We start from the raw sequence: 19496 nt of genomic DNA on the forward strand, positions 1-19496 counted from the left end.
GAGGAATCCCCAAATTAGTGTTGCACAGTAAACAGAAAGGCTTGTCATTCAGAACTGCATAGTCCTGTTTCCACTTTTCATTAAAATTTCGCTTTGGCACCAGTTTGACCTTTTTGGAAACTGATGGGATGTTTTCATCTGTGCTGCTGGACGGGACAGAAGGCTCTCCTCCATCTTTCGAAACCTGTACCACAAAACGATCCATTTACGTAATAACTTAAACATCAATTACAAATACAACCGCGGGTACACTAGAAACCTTTGGCAGGACTTTCTCTGGTGACGTTATGGTAGGTGAGACCAGACATAGAGAGATAAAGCACTAGCACCATCTATTGGTAGAAGTTATTATTTTTTGAATGTATGAATTCTTAGTCGTGGATATTTATTTGCCATCCGCCACAATGAAAATGGCTGTATGCTTATGTTAGTGTTCAGATTTGTCTTGAGATCCACAACATTTTTTTTGCGGCCCACGTATTGACCACCGCTGCTGTAGACCATTCCATCCTACTGAAGTCTTGAAAGCACAATGGGCCTGTCTGGCCTTGTCCTATCCTGGTTCAAATCTTATCTTTCTGATAGGTTTCAGTTAGTCTCTATTGGAGAGGTAAAATCGGCATAATCGGAAGTTGTCTGTGGTGTTCCACAGGGCTCCATTCTCGGTCCCTTGTTGTTTTCATTATATATGCTACCGTTAGGTGACATTATCCACAGACACGGAGTGAACTTCCATTGCTATGCTGATGATACCCAGCTATATGTGTCCCTAAAGCCAGGAATTTCTTCTGCCTGGGTGTTATTAGCTACTTGCCTTACATACATCAAGCATTGGACGTCACAGAATGTTCTAATGTTGAATTCAGATAAAACAGAGCCAACTAAAAGGAAATGTGGGATTACATGAGCTCGACCCTTGCAGTCTCTCATCAAAACTTAAACTAGAAATTAAGAGTTTGGGGGTCATCTTTGATCCTGAGCTCTCATTTGAGACTCCCATTAGGGAAGTTACTAAAGTATATTTTTACCATTTGAGAAATACAGCCAAACTTATGCCTTTGTCTCATATAGAATTGATTATTGTAATGCACTTTTTTCTGGTGTCCCAAAACGTGCGGTATCCTGCTTGCAGCTTGTTCAGAATACCGGCGCTAGAATTCTGACTAAAACCAGGAAAAGTGAACATATTACCCCTGTTTTGGCCTGTTTACACTGGCTCCCTGTGCAGTACATAATTGCTTTTAAGATTCTGTTAGTTATTTGCAGGAGTATCTTCCAAACCGCACTCTGAGATCACAAGATGCAGGGCTGCTGGTTATTCCTAGGGTCAACAAAAGCAACACGGGAGGCAGGGCTTTTTCTTGTAGAGCTCCTAAACGATGGAACGCTCTGCCTTCATTTGTCAGGGAAGCTGGGACCGTTCATAGTTTTCAAGTCAAGACTAAAAACGCACTTTTATAAAATGGCTTTCTTTTCTTAGTGGGTTTTAATGTAACAATGTATTGTGTATACTGCTATTTAAATGGTCAGTTATATGTGTGACATGCTATGCAAATGTATTGTGGTTTGTTCTTTTTTTCTGCTATGTACTGTACAGTGCTTTGCAATACTTTAGTATAAAAAGCGCTATATAAATGCTATAAATAAATGAACCTTATCGAGGTGTGAGTAGGGCTAGTTAGGAAAGGACAAATAAAAAGATGTCCCATCTGTGGATCATTAGCACACATACAATACTCATACTGGAGTATCTGAGCCCTGATATTTACCTATGGAGCGGGAACGGGATATCAGCTGGCCCAGGTCACGGTTCACCTTCCTCAGGAACTCCTGGCACTTGTCCCACAATCCACTGCGCATGCTGGACAGCCCGCAGACATAAAGGAAAGCCATGAGGGGGTTGTAGAGGAAGAGCGTGAATAGGCTTCCTCGCTGGGACTGATCTGAGAAACACAGCAAGACAACCAGCGACACACCACAAGCATCGCCACAAACACTCCTTTAATGGGGACCAGGAAATCTTTTTTCATTAACAAATCTCTGTTCCCCACATTTTATCATCGTCAGGATATAAATTGGCCTGTTTTAAAAATACCCAAACTACTTCAGATTGAACAAGCACTGTGAAAATATAGCAGAGCTGGGCAGTGACAATATTCAAGCACACCTCTCCTCCCTGCCAAGACTGGCAATCAGTACACTGAAAACAGCAACCTGTCTTTGACCATGGTTTAATAATGTAGGGTTTCTTTATTCTTTCAAAGCAGCACATTTGCAATACAATTGTAAAGCACTATTCATGGCCATCACTGCGTTGTGTACTGGGATTGAATAAGGTTACCACTTTGGTAACATTAAAGTCCAGGGGGATTTTAAAGGTTTAGTCCCTAAGTTTTAAACTCAATCTCCTGCTGTTTGTTTTCACTGCTTCTCTGATCATTGAGAAGTTAAACATTTCATTTCAAAAACATTTTGTTCATCTTGAAACGACTTTCATGTTGGTCCGGACATATTTAGAATCCCCCCCAATGCTTTCTTGTGAAACAAACCTACCTCATTTTGTAATTGCTTTATAATATTACCAGTACATGCATGATCTCAATTGTATTTGTTGAAGGTTTTCGTGAAGAGTTTTCTAAATTTGTATACTATATGCAATAATAAAATGGACAAGCATGCTTTTAACGAAAGACTTTTATGAAGTCTAAACATTATGTACACTTCTTGCTTTTAAATGCTAAAGTGTTCTCAATGCATTGATTATTAGCTGTCTGATATTTCATTAGGAAATGTGTCTCTGACTGCAGCTCTATTACTGTTTTCACACGGGCACGTTAGAGCGGTGTGAGTGTGCACTGAACAAGACTTGCACCCTGTTTTGTTCACACTTAACTAAATGCATCTTTGAGTGCTGCTGACTACAGGACTAACTGATCCACCTAATCCAAACAAAGCCACATTAAAAAGAGAGAACGTTTTGGATAGCGCATGTGACATGCATGTAAAGATGTGCTTTACACATGTGCAGATCAAAGAACTGCACTACAGAGTCAACTCCAGCTTCAGTGTGTCAATACTGAACAAAAACGAAGCTGCATCAAATGCGGGGTTGGTTCTTAGTGTGAACAGAACAGAGAGTAACAGTATAAAAGCAGACAAATGTTTTGGATCGAGTCTTCATAAGCAGTAGCTAAAACATGCGTCTACTTGACTTAGTTTTACTTTATATACTGATGCACAAAAGAAACGCAACACTCGGGTCTAATGGATTTAATCAAATATTTTAAACATAGATCTCAAACAAAATCACAGAAAATGTGAACAAAAAAAATCATTATGAAACATGACACACTGTAAAAATGAAAACATTACATAGCCGGTTTCTCTGGACTAGTCTGCCGATTGTGGAAGCAGAACATCTCATTCTCCGGGCAACTTGCCTCACAGACAGGCTGCCTTCAATCATGCCGATAGCAACCAGGCGATCTTCATTACTCAAGCGGGGCATGGTCGTATCTTTCGCTGTTTCGCTGCAAATGGCTATTTATACAGATTCTTAATCAACTCATTTTGGCAATTTTAACTCAACTTAAATATCAAACACTGAGCACCTGGCGTTTATGAAATCACATGACTTGAGCTCAGTATTTTGTTATCCCAAGGAACAATACTACACAAACAATCAAACAAACCTATCTGCTCACTATTTAAATTTAAATAACATTATGTATGTGCCCAATGAGCTATTGACATAAAACTTAGACTGTTGCGTTTTCATTGTGCATTCGTATATATTGACTGTGTGTTTTGAAGTTATGTTGAACATTGTATTGTTAATATTACTTCTATTAACACGATGGCATCCTATTTTACTGAAACCCCACGGATACCTCTGCAATCAAAAGGTTAGTAATAATCGCATACCTTGCATGTTCTTAGGATAGACTGTTGGAGAAAGTAGGCAAACTACTGGCTGTCCGAATAAGTTTGTGAAATTCTACAAAGATGAAAGAAAATAGCAAAACCATTAGAAGTTACATTTTCTTCATTCAAACAAGATGCCTTTTAACTCATGTAAGCATCCACTGTTGGATTTAATACCAGGAACAGACACCATTACCACACAAAACTCATCAGAAAACTGACCGATTCCCAGAAAGCAGAAAGATGAAAACCACGACAACCAATGCAAGCCCCACTTCCAGTATGAAAGCACAGCACCACAGGGACATGGGAAGAGTCCAACAGACTGCAGCCAGACTAATCCCAGCAGAGCTTAAAGCAAGGAGCTCGGAGGACAGGCTGTAAGAACTACAGATTCATGATGACACGGATTCGGATTCTAACTCCTTGGGATTTTTGAGGCTACTTGCTTACACTATATCCTGCATGTCAAGGTCCTAGGCATACTCATATTCTTTTTGAGGTGAATCTGCCAGTATCTACAAAGTCTGTGGACCGTGCATTTAAATCCCAGGTAATTAATTATTCAACTGCTGTTAAGCTTTCTGATGAGCTCATTACCACTCAGTAGATGAGCTGGTTAATACCTACAATACCACCTTGACTGGTATCTTAGATATTGTAGCGCCAATCAAAACTCACAGTGTCTTTTAAAAAAAGCTCACTGTGGTTTAATGATACAACTCGTAAGATGAAACATGAGGGTGGTAAACTAGAACGGAGATGGCAGGAATCTAAACTGCACGTTCATTACATCGCATGGAAGGGCCAGCTGGTTAAATATAGGAAGGCTCTGGCGTTGGCGAGATCATCATATTATTCTAATTTAATTGAAACAAATACAAATAATCCTAGATTTCTTTTTGCTGCCCTAGAAGGTTAATTAATCCTTCCCCTAATAGTCGTACCCTTGACATTGACTCCTCTCACAGCTGAAATTACCTTTTACATTTCTTTAAAAATAAAATACTAGACATCAGAAATGAGATTCCATAGACACCTTCTATTAAGGAGGACCCCAGCACAATTTTACCAACTACACCTATTAAGGATACTATGGGGGCTTTTTCTTTGATTACCTTACAGGAACTGACAGAGCTAGTTCAACACATGAGAGCTAATACATGCTGTCTTGATCCTATTCCTATAAAACTATTAAATTATGTTCTTGGTGTTATTAATACCCTCATTTTAAAAATTATAAAAGGTTCACTTTCCTCCTGTATAGTTCCCTCAGCACTTAAGGTAGCTGTGGTAAAGCCTATGCTTAAGAAACACAATTTGGACCCTAAAGTCCTCAGTAACTACAGGCCAATCTCCAACCTAACATTCTTAGATAAGGTTCTAGAGCGAGTTGTTGCAATTCAATTACAAACATTTCTAACTCTTAATGGTATATTCGAGAAGTTTCAGTCTGGTTTTCGTGCTCCACAGCACCGAGACGGCCCTTGTCAGAGTTGTGAATGATCTGCTGATAAGCGCTGACTCGGGCTTTCTATCGTTTTAATTCTTCTAGATCCAAGTGCTGCCTTTGATACTGTAGACCATTCCATCCTACTGAATCGTCTTGAAAGCACAGTAGGACCGTCTGGCCTTGTCCTATCCTGGTTCAAATCTTATCTTTCTGGTTTCAGGTCGTCTCTATTGGGGAGGTATAAATCGGCACTATTGGAAGTTGTCTGTGGTGTTCCACAGGGCTCCATTCTAGGTCCCTTGTTGTTTTCATTATATATGCTGCTGCTAAGTGACATTATCCGCAGACACGGAGTGAACTTCCATTGCTATGCTGATGATACCCAGCTATAATTTGTCCCTAAAGCCAGGAATTTCTTCTGCCTGGGTGTTATTAGCTACTTGCCTTATAGACATCAAGCATTGGACGTCACAGAACCAACTAAAGGAAATGTGGGATTACATGAGCTCGACCCTTGCAGTCTCTCATCAAAACTTAAACTAGAAATTAAGAGTTTGGGGGTCATCTTTGATCCTGATCTATTACATTAGTGAAGTTACTAAAGCATCTTTTTACCATATGAGAAATATAGCCAAACTTAAACCAATTATTTCCATATCTGATGCCAAGAGACTAATGCATGACTTTATTTCATCTAGAATTGATTATTGTAATGCACTTTTTTTCTGGTGTCCCAAAATGTGTGGTATCCTGCTTGCAGTTTGTTCAGAATACTGCCGCTAGAATTCTGACTAAAACCAGGAAAAGTGAACATATTACCCCTGTTTTGGCCTCTTTACACTGGCTCCCTGTGCAGTATAGAATTGATTTAACATGTTATTTTTTCCTGCTATGTACTGTACAGTTTTTGCAATACTTTTGTATAAAAACTGATATATAAATGCAATAAATAAATAAATAAATAAAATAAATAAATAAATGCATAAATACATAAATAAATCAATTCAGCCTAGAATAAAGTAGAATTAGGGAGGACATAACTGAAGTTTTCAAATCTGAAACGGAGTTAGCATAGCTAATCCTAACCAATACTTTAAGCACAGTACAGAAACCAGGACCAGCGGACACAGTTGGAAATTAAGTGGTGGTAGACTTGGGACTGAGGGAAGGAGACACTTCTTCACAGAGAGTGGTGAGGGGATGGAATGGACTACCTAGTCATGTTTTTGAGGCAGAATCACTTGGATTCTTTAAGACCCAACTTGACAAAGTTTTGAGATCAATCAGCTAATAGGAACTAGACAAGCATTGATTGGCCAGATGGCCTCCTCTTGTACATACATTGTCCTCAACACAAACCTAGCTTGTAGTTCTTGAATGATTTTACAAAATCCTCCGATAAACAACAGTGATTCTACTGTGTATGTTAGTAGGATTAGATGCACTACATCTGTACTCCACTAGAGGGTACCCTAATTCAAACCATCTGAAGCAGGGCCCAACAGTAAAAGCTTCCTGACAGTGCATTTTTAGAGAAAAATTATGCTATTGTAAATCAGCAACAATTTAAAAGCCAGTCCTTTTTAAGAGGTATCAAAGCAGGCCAGGTGTAATGGGTTTTGGCTAGGTGGCAGTGATTAAAACAATGGTCGTGCTTGTGCATCATACAGTACAACAAAATGACCTGAGTGCTTTAGATTTTATAGCAGTACTATATTTGGAATCTAGAAGCCAGATTCCTACATTACTATGATTGCAACTACAAATCCACTTAGTTCTGTTTTGCACTGGATTGTCCATTAATAACCTCTCAAGAAATTCAGTGGGAAAAATGCCACACAGTGCCTTGCATAAGTATTCACCCCCCTTGGACTTTTCCACATTTTGTAGTGTTACAACCTGGAATTAAAATTGATTTAAATTAGGATTTTTTGTCACTGATCTACACAAAATAGTCCATAATGTCGAAGTGGGGAAAAAAATCTACATATTTTTCAAAATTATTTACAAATAAAAAACTGAAAAGTCTTGATTGCATAAGTATTCACCCCCTTTGCTGTGACACCCCTAAATAAGCTCTGGTGCAACCAATTGCCTTCAGAAGTCACATAATTAGTTGAATGGAGTCCACCTGTGTGCAATTTAAGTGTCACATGAGCTCAGATTAAATACACCTGTTTCAGGAAGGCCCCAGAGTTTGTTAGGCATGTCGTATACAGACAGGCTAAAATAATTGAATCTATTCAGTCTTGAACAAAGAAGACTATGCGGTGATCTGATTCAAGCATTCAAAATCCTAAAAGGTATAGACAATGTCGACCCAGGGGACTTTTTTGACCTGAAAAAAGAAACAAGGACCAGGGGTCACAAATGGAGATTAGATAAAGGGGCATTCAGAACAGAACAAACAAACGAGCAAGATGGGCTGAATGGCCTCCTCTCGTTTGTAAACTTTCTTATGTTCTTATGAGCAGCAAGGAGCTTTCAAAAGAACTCAGGCACAAAGTTGTTGAAAGGCACAGATCAGGGGATGGGTATAAAAAAAAATATCAAAGGCCTTGAATATCCCTTGGAGCATGGTCAAGACGATTATTAAGAAGTGGAAGGTGTATGGCACCACCAAGACCCTGCCTAGATCAGGCCGTCCCTCCAAACTGGATGACCGAGCAAGAAGGAGATTGATCAGAGAGGCTACCAAGAGGTCAACTTTGCAAGAGCTAAAGACTTTTATGGCCAAGACTGGTCAAAGTGTGCATGTGACAATAATATCCCAAGCACTCCACAAATATGGCCTGTATTTTACTCAAGAAAGACCACCTTTCATCCTGTTTGAAGTATGCAAAAAAACACTCTGGAGATTCTGTAGCCATGTGGCAAAAAGTTTTGTGGTCTGACAAAGCTAAAATGGGCTTTTTGGCCTAAATGCAAAGCGTTATGTTTGGCACAAACCCAACACAGCGCATCACCCAAAAAACACCATCCTTTTTGTGAAGCATGGTGGTGGCAGCATCATGTTATGGGGATGTTTCTAATCGGCAGGGACTGGGGCACTTGTCAGAATAGAAGGGAAAATGAATGAAGCAAAGTACAGAAAAGTCCTTGAGGAAAACCTGCTGCCCTCTGGAAGAAAGCTGAAACTGGGATGGAAGTTCACCTTTCAGCATGACAACGACCGAAAGCACAGAGCCAAATCTACACTGGAGTGGCTAAGGAACAAAAAGGTAAATGTCCTTGAGTGGCCCAGTCTGAGCCCCGACCTAAATCCAATCGAAAATTTGTGGCATGACTTGAAGATTGCTGTCCATCAACGCTCCCCAAGGAACTTGACAGAGCTTTAACAGTTTTGTAAAGAAAGGTCAAATATTGCCAAATCTAGTTGTGAAAACTTGGTAGAGACATATCCCAACAGACTCACAGGTGTAATTGCTGCCAATGGTGCTTCTACTAAGTATTAACTCAGGATGGTGGAGACTTGTCCAATTCAGTTTTGTATTTTTAATATATATTTTTTTTCTCAATAAAAACTTTTTTCCCCTTAACAGTGTGGAGTATGGTGTGTAGATAAGTGGAATAAAATCCTCATTTAAATGCATGAAACTCTGAGGCACTGACACAACAAAATGTGAAAAAAGTTCAAGGGGGTGTAAACTTTCTATAGGCACTGTGTGTATGTATATATATATATATATATATATATATATATATATATATATAGCAGAGCTTCATGACTTACCATTGTTCTAGAAGGGTCTCAATCAAATTTCGTGGATACATAATATTGTGTTTTCATGATGCCTTACTGACATTGTTAACATGAGTGTATTTGCTCATCACAGGGTGATTGAATAGCATTGTATGAATAGCATTATATTGACATGGATGTTGATTTGCATTAGAAAATCAAGTGAATTTTATTGGAGACACTCTCCATTCTATAAATTGATTTATACCACTCGTGCTGTTTGTAAAATCTTAGCTAAAAATCTAATGAAAAGGAACGAGGATAACTTCATGAAACACTGACTAGCTCACCATGACAACTATTGTACCATTACTTGCCCCTTATTTTGCTGCTAAACATGAACTTTGCTGCTAACTGTCTTAAATAGAACTAAACTTTGTATTTTGTTGTTGAACTGTTCTAATGTAGTTAAACCTGGTATATTGCTGCTAACGTTCCCTAATACCGTTAAACTCTGTGTGTATTAACAATCTGGCTTTTGTTGTAGAACCCTTGCTGGGAAGAGCTGTTTCCAACCACTTATCACTCTTAAGGAGAAGTGCAATTGCTGCTATATGTTGGTCTAATACCCTGTGCATTTAAATACTGTGGCTATTGGCTGTCTTTAATTTCCCCTCCTTGTTTTTAGTAAAATTTTAATGCATTTTATTGTTTAGTTATTTAAACTGCTTTATGTAAACCTTAGATCATTGTAATAAAGCTTTGTGAACTTTTATTTTGTGTCTGTCATTCTGTTGTCATCCCTGGTCACTATTCCAAACCTTTTAATTTAGTTTAGTAGTGCCCCCCTTAGTGGCGGTGTTTGGACTCCTTTTGGTTGTCACCGGGTGGCAGTTACAACCATACCCATATGGTTCAGTTAAAAAACAAGAAATTTATTACATAAACATACTGAATCGCTAACACGTTTCGACCGATCCCGCTCTTCCTCACAGCGTAAAAAAGAACAAAGAAAAGAGGCGAAGCAATTTCAATCCTCACTCCTACATTAACTGCACATACAACTGCTTATAGCAGCGCTTTAGAAGGGGGCGGGAGGATGTGGGTTGCTCCTCCAATTAAAACCCGTACTCAGATCACCTGATCTACTCGTGGAAGTGCTGGGTTTCAGACAGACAGGAGTTCGTCATTGGAGGCAAAGCCTCCTCTGGTAAAAAAAAAAAAAAAAACCTCTGGTCTCCTCCAATTAAAACCCGTGCTCAGATCACAGGATCTGCCACTGCTAACACTCTGTTTAAATGGGAGAAGGGAGGCTTGCCACCCTTTATATAAATAAATAAATAAATAAATAAATAAATAAAATTAAACCCTCTCCTCCAGGACCAGAACACCATCTGGCACTGCTAGTACTGTAAGCATGTGTCTCTGCAGCCAGAATTGCTGTTCATTTAGGAATGCTGAATCTAGAGTTTAGGTTAAAATATATTTTTTTTCTTACATTTTAGCCAATAATTGTATTTTATTTTATTGAAAATTATTATATTATAATTAGGGCTTCTGTTTTTCTGTGCTTATTTTTAGCTATTTTCGAGTTTGATATAAATCGTTTTTTTTCGGGGCTTTAGTTTTTGATATACTGTATGAAATTAGTGTTTTCGGTTACTTTCCAAAATGCTTGAGCGTTTTTTTTTTCCTCTCACAATATGTATAGTAGTAACTCGACAGTACTTGCACACTTAAGTTGTACCTTATTTCCTCTGCTGTCTTCCACAACGAAATGCCTACGGTCAAGGGCACATTCTTCTGGGGTTTTTGTGTGTACGCATTTTTGTACATTTCGACACAATTCTGTTTTAAATCGTGTCTTAACTGTAATACAGCTTAAATCCAGCTAACAAGCCTCCATCCTGATTGTAATTTTGTTTTAAATCTCGCAAGTAGAGTCTCCAATAGAAATGTAGGAATGTGCTGTCACTCAGTAGTTGGGGCGGGTTTAAAGTATTCAGAACAAATCAATGATAGATACAAGGCGGGACATTGCCCAGCAGCACAGGAAAATATATTTATTATTATTTTTGTAGTATGTTTTATTTTTTTAAATGTGAAAAGGGTAATGTCAATGTGACTAGATTAACCATTTCCACAGTTTTTCCAGTGTTTATTGGCTATCCACCGATTACATTTTTTTGTATTGGGGGTGTTTTATCAGTTAAAACCGAAAATCAGAAGCCCTAATTATAATGCTATTTAAAAAAATATATATATATATATACATATACAGTGTTTTGCAAAAGTATTCAGACCCCTGACCAATTCTCTCATATTACTGAATTACAAATGGTACATTGAAATTTCGTTCTGTTTGATATTTTATTTTAAAACACTGAAACTCAAAATCAAGTATTGTAAGGTGACCTTGGTTTTATGTTGGGAAATATTTTTAAGAAAAATAAAAAACTGAAATATCTTGCTTGCATAAGTATTCAACCCCTGTGCTGTGGAAGCTCCCAGTTTACACCGATGAAATAAATTGCCCTAACGAACACACAATTACCTTACCTTTGGCCTCCACCTGTGAACCACTAAAGTTGCAGTCACATTTTCTGGATAGAAACCCCACTGTTGAAGGATCATTGGTCAGGCTGTGAATCTGAAGGAAAATGAAGACCAAAGAGCATTCTACAGAAGTTAGAGATAAAGTAATACAAATGCATAGATTAGGGAAAGGGTACAAAATAATATCCAAGTGATTGGATATCCCAGTGAGCACAGTTGGATCAATAAATCAGGAAGTGGAAGCTGCATCACACCACCCAGGCACTGCCAAGAAAAGGCCGTCCCTCAAAACTCAGCGCTCAAACAAGGAGACTTGTGAGAGAAGCAACAGAGAGGTCAACAATCACTTTGAAGGAGCTACAGAGTTCAGTGGCTGGGAGTGGAGTAATGGTGCACCAGTCAACCATATCAAGAGCTCTGCATAACACTGGCCTGTATGGAAGGGTGGCAAGAAAGAAGCCATTACTCAAAAAGTACCATTTGAAAGCACGTCTGGAGTTTGCCAGAAAGCATGAGAGTGACCCAGCTGCGATGTGGGAAAAGGTTTTGTGGTCAGATGAGACCAAGATAAAGCTTTTTGGCCAAAACTCAAAGCGCTATGTGTGGCGCAAACCTAACACTGCCCATGCCTCAAGACACACCATCCCTACAGTGAAGTATGGTGGTGGCAGCATCATGCTGTGGAGATGCTTCTCATCAGCAGGGACTGGGCATCTTGTTAAAATTCAAGGAAGAATGGATGGAGCAAAATACAGGGAAATACTGCAAGAGAACCTGCTTCAGTCTGCTAAAAAACTGAAACTTGGTGCGGAAATTCACCTTTCAGCAGGACAATGATCCCAAGCACAAGGCCAAAGCAACATTGGAGTGGCTCAAGAACAAAAAGGTGAATGTCCTACAGTGGTCCAGTCAAAATCCTGATCTCAATCCCATTGAGAATCTGTGGCACTATTTGAAAATTGCGGTCCACAAGCGTCGTCCAACCAACCTGAACAACCTGGAGCAAATCTGCCAAGAAGAATGGGCCAAAGTCACTCCGACACTGTGTGCAAAGCTGGTACATACTTACCCCAAAAGACTTAAAGCTGTTATTGCAGCGAAAGGTGGCTCTACCAAATATTAATGTGTGGGGGTTGAATACTTATGCAAGCAAGATACTTCAGTTTTTTATTTTTCTTAAAAATATTTCCCATTACAATAATTGATTTTGTATTTCAGTGTTTTAAAATAAAATATCAAACAGAACAAAATTTCAATGTACCATTTGTAATTCAGTAATATGAGAGAATTGGTCAGGGGTCTGAATACTTTTGCAATGAGAGAATTGGTCAGGGGTCTGAATACAATTGAGACATTGTGTATGTGTGCCATTCAGAGGGTAAATGGGCAAGACAAAAGATTTAAGTGCCTTTAAACTGAGTATGGTAGTAGGTGCCAGGCACACAGTTTGAGTGTGTCAAGAACTGCAACGCTGCTGGGTTTTTCACGCTCAACAGTTTCCCGTGTGTATCAAGGATGGTCCACCACCCAAAGGACATCCAGCCAACGGCAGGCTAGTGGTCGAAAACGGCTCATTGATGAAAGAGACCAAAGGAGGCTGATACGAATTGTGCAGAGCAACAGACAGGCTACAGTTAGTCAACTGGCAGTCCAGTACAACATTGGTGCCGAAAGACCCATAAAAGAATGCACAACTCGTCGTACCTTGACACGAATGGGGTATGGCAGCCGACGACCTAACAGAGTTCCACTTCTTTCAGCAAAACACCAGAAACTGTGGTTGCAGTGGGCTAAGGAACGAAAACACTGCACACTGGAGGATTGGATAAACATTGCCTGGTCTGATGAATCCCGGTTCCTGCTGTTTCAAGCTGATGGGAGGACTAGTGTATGGAGAAAACCACACGAGTACATGCATCCATCATGCCGCGTGTCAACATTGCAGGCTGGTGGTGGTGGTATGATGGTGTGGGGTGTGTTTTCATGGCACACATTGGGCCCTTTGATAAAAGTGGAGCAACATTTGAATGCCACAGGATATATGAACATCATTGCCAATCAGATGCATCCCTTCATGGCAGCAGTGTATCCATCTGCTAATGGATTTTTTCAGCAGGATAATGCCCCATGCCACAAGGCTAGGATTGTCCAGGAATGGTTCCACGAACATGACAGTGAATCCAGCTTACTGCAGTGGCCTGCCCAGTCACCAGATCTCAATCCAATTGAGCATCTGTGGGATGAAATGGATCAAGCTATTCGGAGTAGTGATCCACTACCAGCCAACCTGACACAACTGTGGGAAGCATTGGAGTCAACATGGGCCAGCATCCCTGTGGAACGCTTTCGACACCTTGTAGAGTCCATGCCCCAACGAATTGAGGCTGTTCTGAGGGCAAAAGGGGGTGCAACTCAATATTAGGAAGGTGTTCCTAATGTTTTGTACACTCAGTGTAATATATATAGATATAGACACACACACACACAAATATAGCATACACAAATATATTTAATATTTTTCTTGACATCTTTCATCAAATTAATTTTTTTCACTGTACTTTGTTATGCATGAAGGGCAGATCCAACGTCAATAAAAACTCACAAATTGTGCGTCCCTTCCTGCAATTTCATCAGGTAGTGTGTGATGCCCGCTCACAAATCATTTTTTGCCATGCGACTTCCTCCACTGAGATACAACGATTGCATTGGGCAACATGTACCAGGCTTTATTAATTCAAGAACCATTTGGTGAACTACAATGAGCAATGTTGTGCTTTTTTGAATGTATCACAATACCTCTATTATGTTATGATGTATAATTTAAAGAGCATACCATGATGCATCGATACACAATGAATCAGTACACCTTATGTATAACTCTTCAAATCTGCCAGCAGAATTCTAGCTGGGTTTTGTTTGATTGTTCTTTTCACAAAAGCAAGTGGACACAAACCAAACAGAGAGCAGCTTACCTTGTATGCAACACTATTGGAGGAATCTACGACTACGAACAAAGGCTTTCGCGTGAAGGGATACAAGTCACCTGGATGAAGACTAAGAGAAACAAGAGAGTTAGTAAAGGCCTTCGTTAAGGCTATTAAACACTACATTACAGCTACATTCATTACATGTACAGTGGAATATCATAACAGTCTTATTCCAGACAAGTAGTTCTCTAGATGTAGCCTTCAATGGCTCTTACAATCAGGAATTAGTGTTGGGAAGCTGTACTACCTACAGTCACAGCCTGTGGAATGACGTCTTGTAACAAATGTCATTGTAAATGTAATCTAAAATGGGCGGGCAGTTCACAGGATATAGTTCATGGAGTTTGATTAAGTGTTTACAGTACTTCATCAAATTCAATAGGCTACAAGGACCGCTCACCCTCATTTAAAGCATTTCATCCCAACTGGACAAGCAGTTCTCTACATGCTGTTATATGTAAAACTGTAAGTGCAACACAGAGATGAATAGACAGTCTCCATATATCACCAGATTATAATGAATAACTGGGGCTACAGAATTTCCTGAGCAAGTTCAAGGACAATTGGGTAAGTGGTTCTCTAGATATGTGTGAGGACCAAACTGTACGTACGAGTTTAAAAGGTATGTCGTATGCAGACAGGCTCAAAGAATTGAATCTGTTCAGTCTTGAACAAAGAAGACTACGCGATGATCTGATGATTCAAGAATTCAAAATTCTGGGGCTCCCGAGTGGCGCATCCAGTAAAAGGCGCTCCACGTGGAGTGCAGGATGCGCTCTATAGTCTGGACGTTGTGAGTTCGAGTCCAGGCTATTCCTTTGCCGACCAAGGACAGGAGCTTCCAGGGGGCAGCACTCAATTGGCCGAGCACCGCCCGGGAGGAGGGAGGGTTAGGTCGGCCAGGGTGTCCTCGGCTCACCGCGCACCAGTGATCCCTGTAGTCTGGCCGGGTTGCCTGTAAGCTTCCTGAGAGCTGCGTTGTCCTCCGACGCTGTAGCTCTTGGGTGGCTGCACGGTGAGTCTGCAGTGTGAAGAAAAGTGGTCGGCTGACGGCACACGCTTCGGAGGACAGCGTGTGTTTGTCTTCGCCCTCCCGAGTCAGCACAGGGGTGGTAGTGGTGAACTGAGCATAATAAAAATAATTGGCGATTCCAAATTGGGAGAAAATAATAAAAATAATTGGCAACGACTAAATTTATAAAAAAAAAAAGAGAGAATTCAAAATTCTAAAAGGTATTGACAATGTCGACCCAGGGGACTTTTTCGACCTGGGGTCACAAATGGAGATTAGATAAAGGGGCATTCAGAACAGAAAATAGGAGGCACTTTCAACAACATTACTCCCCAGTAATGTTGTTGAAGCCGACACCCTGGGATCCTTCAAGAAGCTGCTTGATGAGATTCTGGGATCAATAAGCTACTAACAACTAAACGAGCAAGATGGGGCGAATGGCCTCCTCTCGTTTTTAAACTTTCTTATGTTCTTATGTACGGAAGCTGTGATATTTACAAAGAGCCAAGTTACAAAACTGAACTTTTACCAAGACACAACATGGCACCCCATTTTCATTATCAGTGAAGAAATGCTCCCTAAACGCATCCAAAAGCTGTCAAACTTGGGTTTATGAATGGTCCAAGTATACCCTATTTTGTAACTTGTAGAAACCACATCTTTATGCAAGACTGAACGCCATCCAACCTATTCATGAATCTATTTTTTTTTTTTGGCACAGGGCCCAAATTCATATAGCAAAACTATTACAAATATTATTTCAATACTATACAACGTATGCTATTAGATTTATGTCTACAGTTCAAATTACATTGCACAAGTAACTTCCAATGTTGTTACAAAGGATTATTACACATCTGAGTGTATTAAAAAAACTAACCAAAAAAAACTTTTCAACAACTTTTCACTTACCTTAGATGAAAACTGTAAATAACTTGTTGAAACAAAAGTACTTTGAGAATAAGTAGACTATCCTGTCGCTTGTCTCTGCCCATGAACTGAAACTTGTATTCTGTGTTGCCGTCAGTTTCCTCCAAAACCATTATCAAAATACAGTAAGCAGTTCACACTAGATTCAAATAAACTGACTATATTACATTAGGAAGAGCTATAAATAGGATGATAAAACATTGTATTACTGAATCTTTTATTAGGCAGCATTATAAAAATTTTTTTAAAAAAATTGATGTCATCATGAACACAAATTATATACAAGCTATGGTACTAACCCTGGTTATCTGTCTTTCTGCTCTTTGTAGAGCCGTTTCTATTTTTTCTTGATGTGACAAATTGTATTACGTTTATGTTTTAGCTGCAAGAATCCACCTCCGTACAAAGCTAGTTTCAGTTTGGGTTTTACCATTTATGGGGACCATCCCAGCCATGAGGAATATTCTCATGATGTAAAATGAACGAGAGAGGCCGGGGTACCACGATACCCTGGGGTACCGCATGGTGTCTCATATAGCTCATTTGTAACTAAACTTTTGTAGCTAGAACTTCATTATATGGCTGCTCTCACTTGGCTGTTTTTGTACATATATTTCAGTCACAAACCAACAGGTAACATAAAGAACAACGTTGTCTTGCTTGTTGGCAGCCAGGCATGCTGAATTGCTGAGCAGCAGCTTTTCAATCGCTTCATTAATTGAGATCTTACCAGTGCATTTCCTTGTGGGCCTGATTCCGCTTGTGCACCGTCTCCCCATTTAAAATATCACGGTTACTGTTAGTAAGCACACCGCCAAAATCATAGGGACCTGTGCAGGAAAAAGAGACAATAAGAGGCTGTTCTCTCAGCCCAGACAAGAGTTCTGCAGCATTTACAGTATTGTATAGGATTTACAAACAACACTGGGCACAGAGGCTGAGTATCGGTGGCAGCTGGTGACCTCTGAGTCAGGGGAGGCACAAGTACAGGGGATGGGGATGGGGGGGGGGGGGTTATTGGGTGTTAACTTTTTTTCATATAATGTGCAATGTATCTTTTTTTTCCCTTACCCATAGCATTCTAAGATGATCAGTAATATCTTGTAAAGGGATAACATTTGCAATAATATTGAACATTTAAACAAAGTATTTTGTTTCAGTATTAAGTATTATTAGCATTACAGAAATTGGGATTTTTAACGTGATTTCGAACATGATTTTCAGCTTTAACATCACATATTAACACTGATAGTGACTTAAAGTAAAAACAGGTTCATTAATAAGTTAGGGCCCTATGAAATCCGTTTTATTATTTTCTGATTTCAGTTTTTACCGTTTTAAAAAATGCAATTAAGTTGATTTAATTGAACTTATGTACACCGCAGGCGCAGCGAACAACACAAAAGTGTAAATCTACATACAGGCTTCTATTTTTTCCATTCGGTTTGAGTTCATCTGCATTGGAGTAAGTCATTTTTTAAAATAGTATTGTTAACTTTAAAAACGGGTTGTACAAGTTAAAAAACCAAAACAAATTATTGTTTTATTGTTTCTCTGTATTAGTCATCGGTCATTACGGTAAAAAATAATAATTAAAAAAATGCCTACAACAGGGAACTAACTGACTTACTTGCAACCTCACATTTCTAAGCCTTAGAGCTAAGGATTTTCCAGTTGTAAAAGTCATTTTTGACATTCTGAAAGTGAGGTAACTTTGCTTACAGTGAAAAAAACACACAGCACGTTGTGTCTCAAGTTACCATAGCAACAACCAGCAAATTTTTTTTTTTAGCCAACTGCCTGACAATTAAAGTTTCCCTTCAAATATGTCATCTCAAAGGTAATGCTCTACTGCCAATTGAAAGGACCTGTTCTTATTAGCAATTTCAATTTTTAGTTATGGCTTCCCTTCAGAGTTTTTCAGTATAATCTAGCGTGGCAAATTGAGCCATAATTAGCCGATCAACTGCGTTATGCTGCATTTCACATTTAACCCCTTCACAAGACAAGCATCAAAATAAAACAACAATACAATATAGTATGTTTCTTACCACTGATGCGATGCAAAACAAAAACAAAGCAATTTCAATCCTCACTCCTACATTAACTGCACATACAACTGCTTATAGCAGCGCTTTACAAGGGGGCGGGAGGATGCGGGTCACTCCTCCAATTAAAACCCGTACTCAGATCACCTGATCTATTCGTGGGAGTGCCGGGTTTCAGACAGACAGGAGTTCGTCATCGGAGGCAAAGCCTCCTCTGGTAAAAAAAAAAAAAAAAAAAAAAAAAAACTCTGGTCCAGTGGTTAAAGAAAAGGGCTTGTAACCAGGAAGTCCCTGGTTCAAATCCCACCTCAGCCACTGACTCATTGTATGACCCTGAGCAAGTCAATTAACCTCCTTGTGCTCAGTCTTTCAGGTGAGACGTAGTTGTAAGTGACTCTGCAGCTGATGCATAGTTCACACACCCTAATCTCTGCAAGTTGCCTTGGATAAAGGCGTCTGCCAAATAAACAAATAATAATAATAATAATAATTAAAACCCGTGCTCAGATCACCCAAATGTCAGCAAAACTTGCAAAGAAAATGTACAAAATGAAATTTACTTGTTGCATAGTATTCAGCCCCTCAAGTCAGTACTTGGTAGAAGCACCTTTTGCAGCAATTACTGCTATGATTCTTTTTGGATAGGTCTCTACTAGCTTTGCACAGTAGGATGGTGAAATTTTTGCCCATTCTTCACAGGAAAACTGCTCCAGTTCTGATAAGTTTGTTGGGGATAGTCGATGGACTGTAATTTTCAAGTCTCGCCATAAATTTTCGATTGAATCCAAGTCAGGACTTTGACTGGGCCACTCAAGAACATTAATTCTTTTGTTCAACCACTCCAGTGTGGCTTTGGCTTTGTGCTTTGGGTCACTGTCCTGCCGAAATGTGAATTTCCTCCCAT

The 19496-nt window shown here is 39.5% G+C and overlaps 1 protein-coding gene across 5 annotated transcripts in view; it reads right to left on the bottom strand.

Moving 5' to 3' along the window:
- LOC117396660 (protein SCAI) overlaps positions 1-19496 on the bottom strand; it is a 179986-nt gene that overhangs the window by 13039 nt on the left and 147451 nt on the right. For all 5 annotated transcript variants that reach the window (XM_059005198.1, XM_059005196.1, XM_059005199.1 and 2 more), the window contains 4 exons: positions 17275-17374; positions 14588-14669; positions 3925-3997; positions 1770-1943 (listed from right to left, as the gene is read on the bottom strand). In XM_059005198.1, coding sequence (XP_058861181.1) covers positions 1770-1943; positions 3925-3997; positions 14588-14669; positions 17275-17374 — 429 coding nt within the window. The remainder of the gene's footprint in view (positions 1-1769; positions 1944-3924; positions 3998-14587; positions 14670-17274; positions 17375-19496) is intronic.

Source organism: Acipenser ruthenus, chromosome 31 (assembly GCF_902713425.1).
Source record: "Acipenser ruthenus chromosome 31, fAciRut3.2 maternal haplotype, whole genome shotgun sequence".
In the NCBI taxonomy this organism is placed as follows: domain Eukaryota; kingdom Metazoa; phylum Chordata; class Actinopteri; order Acipenseriformes; family Acipenseridae; genus Acipenser; species Acipenser ruthenus.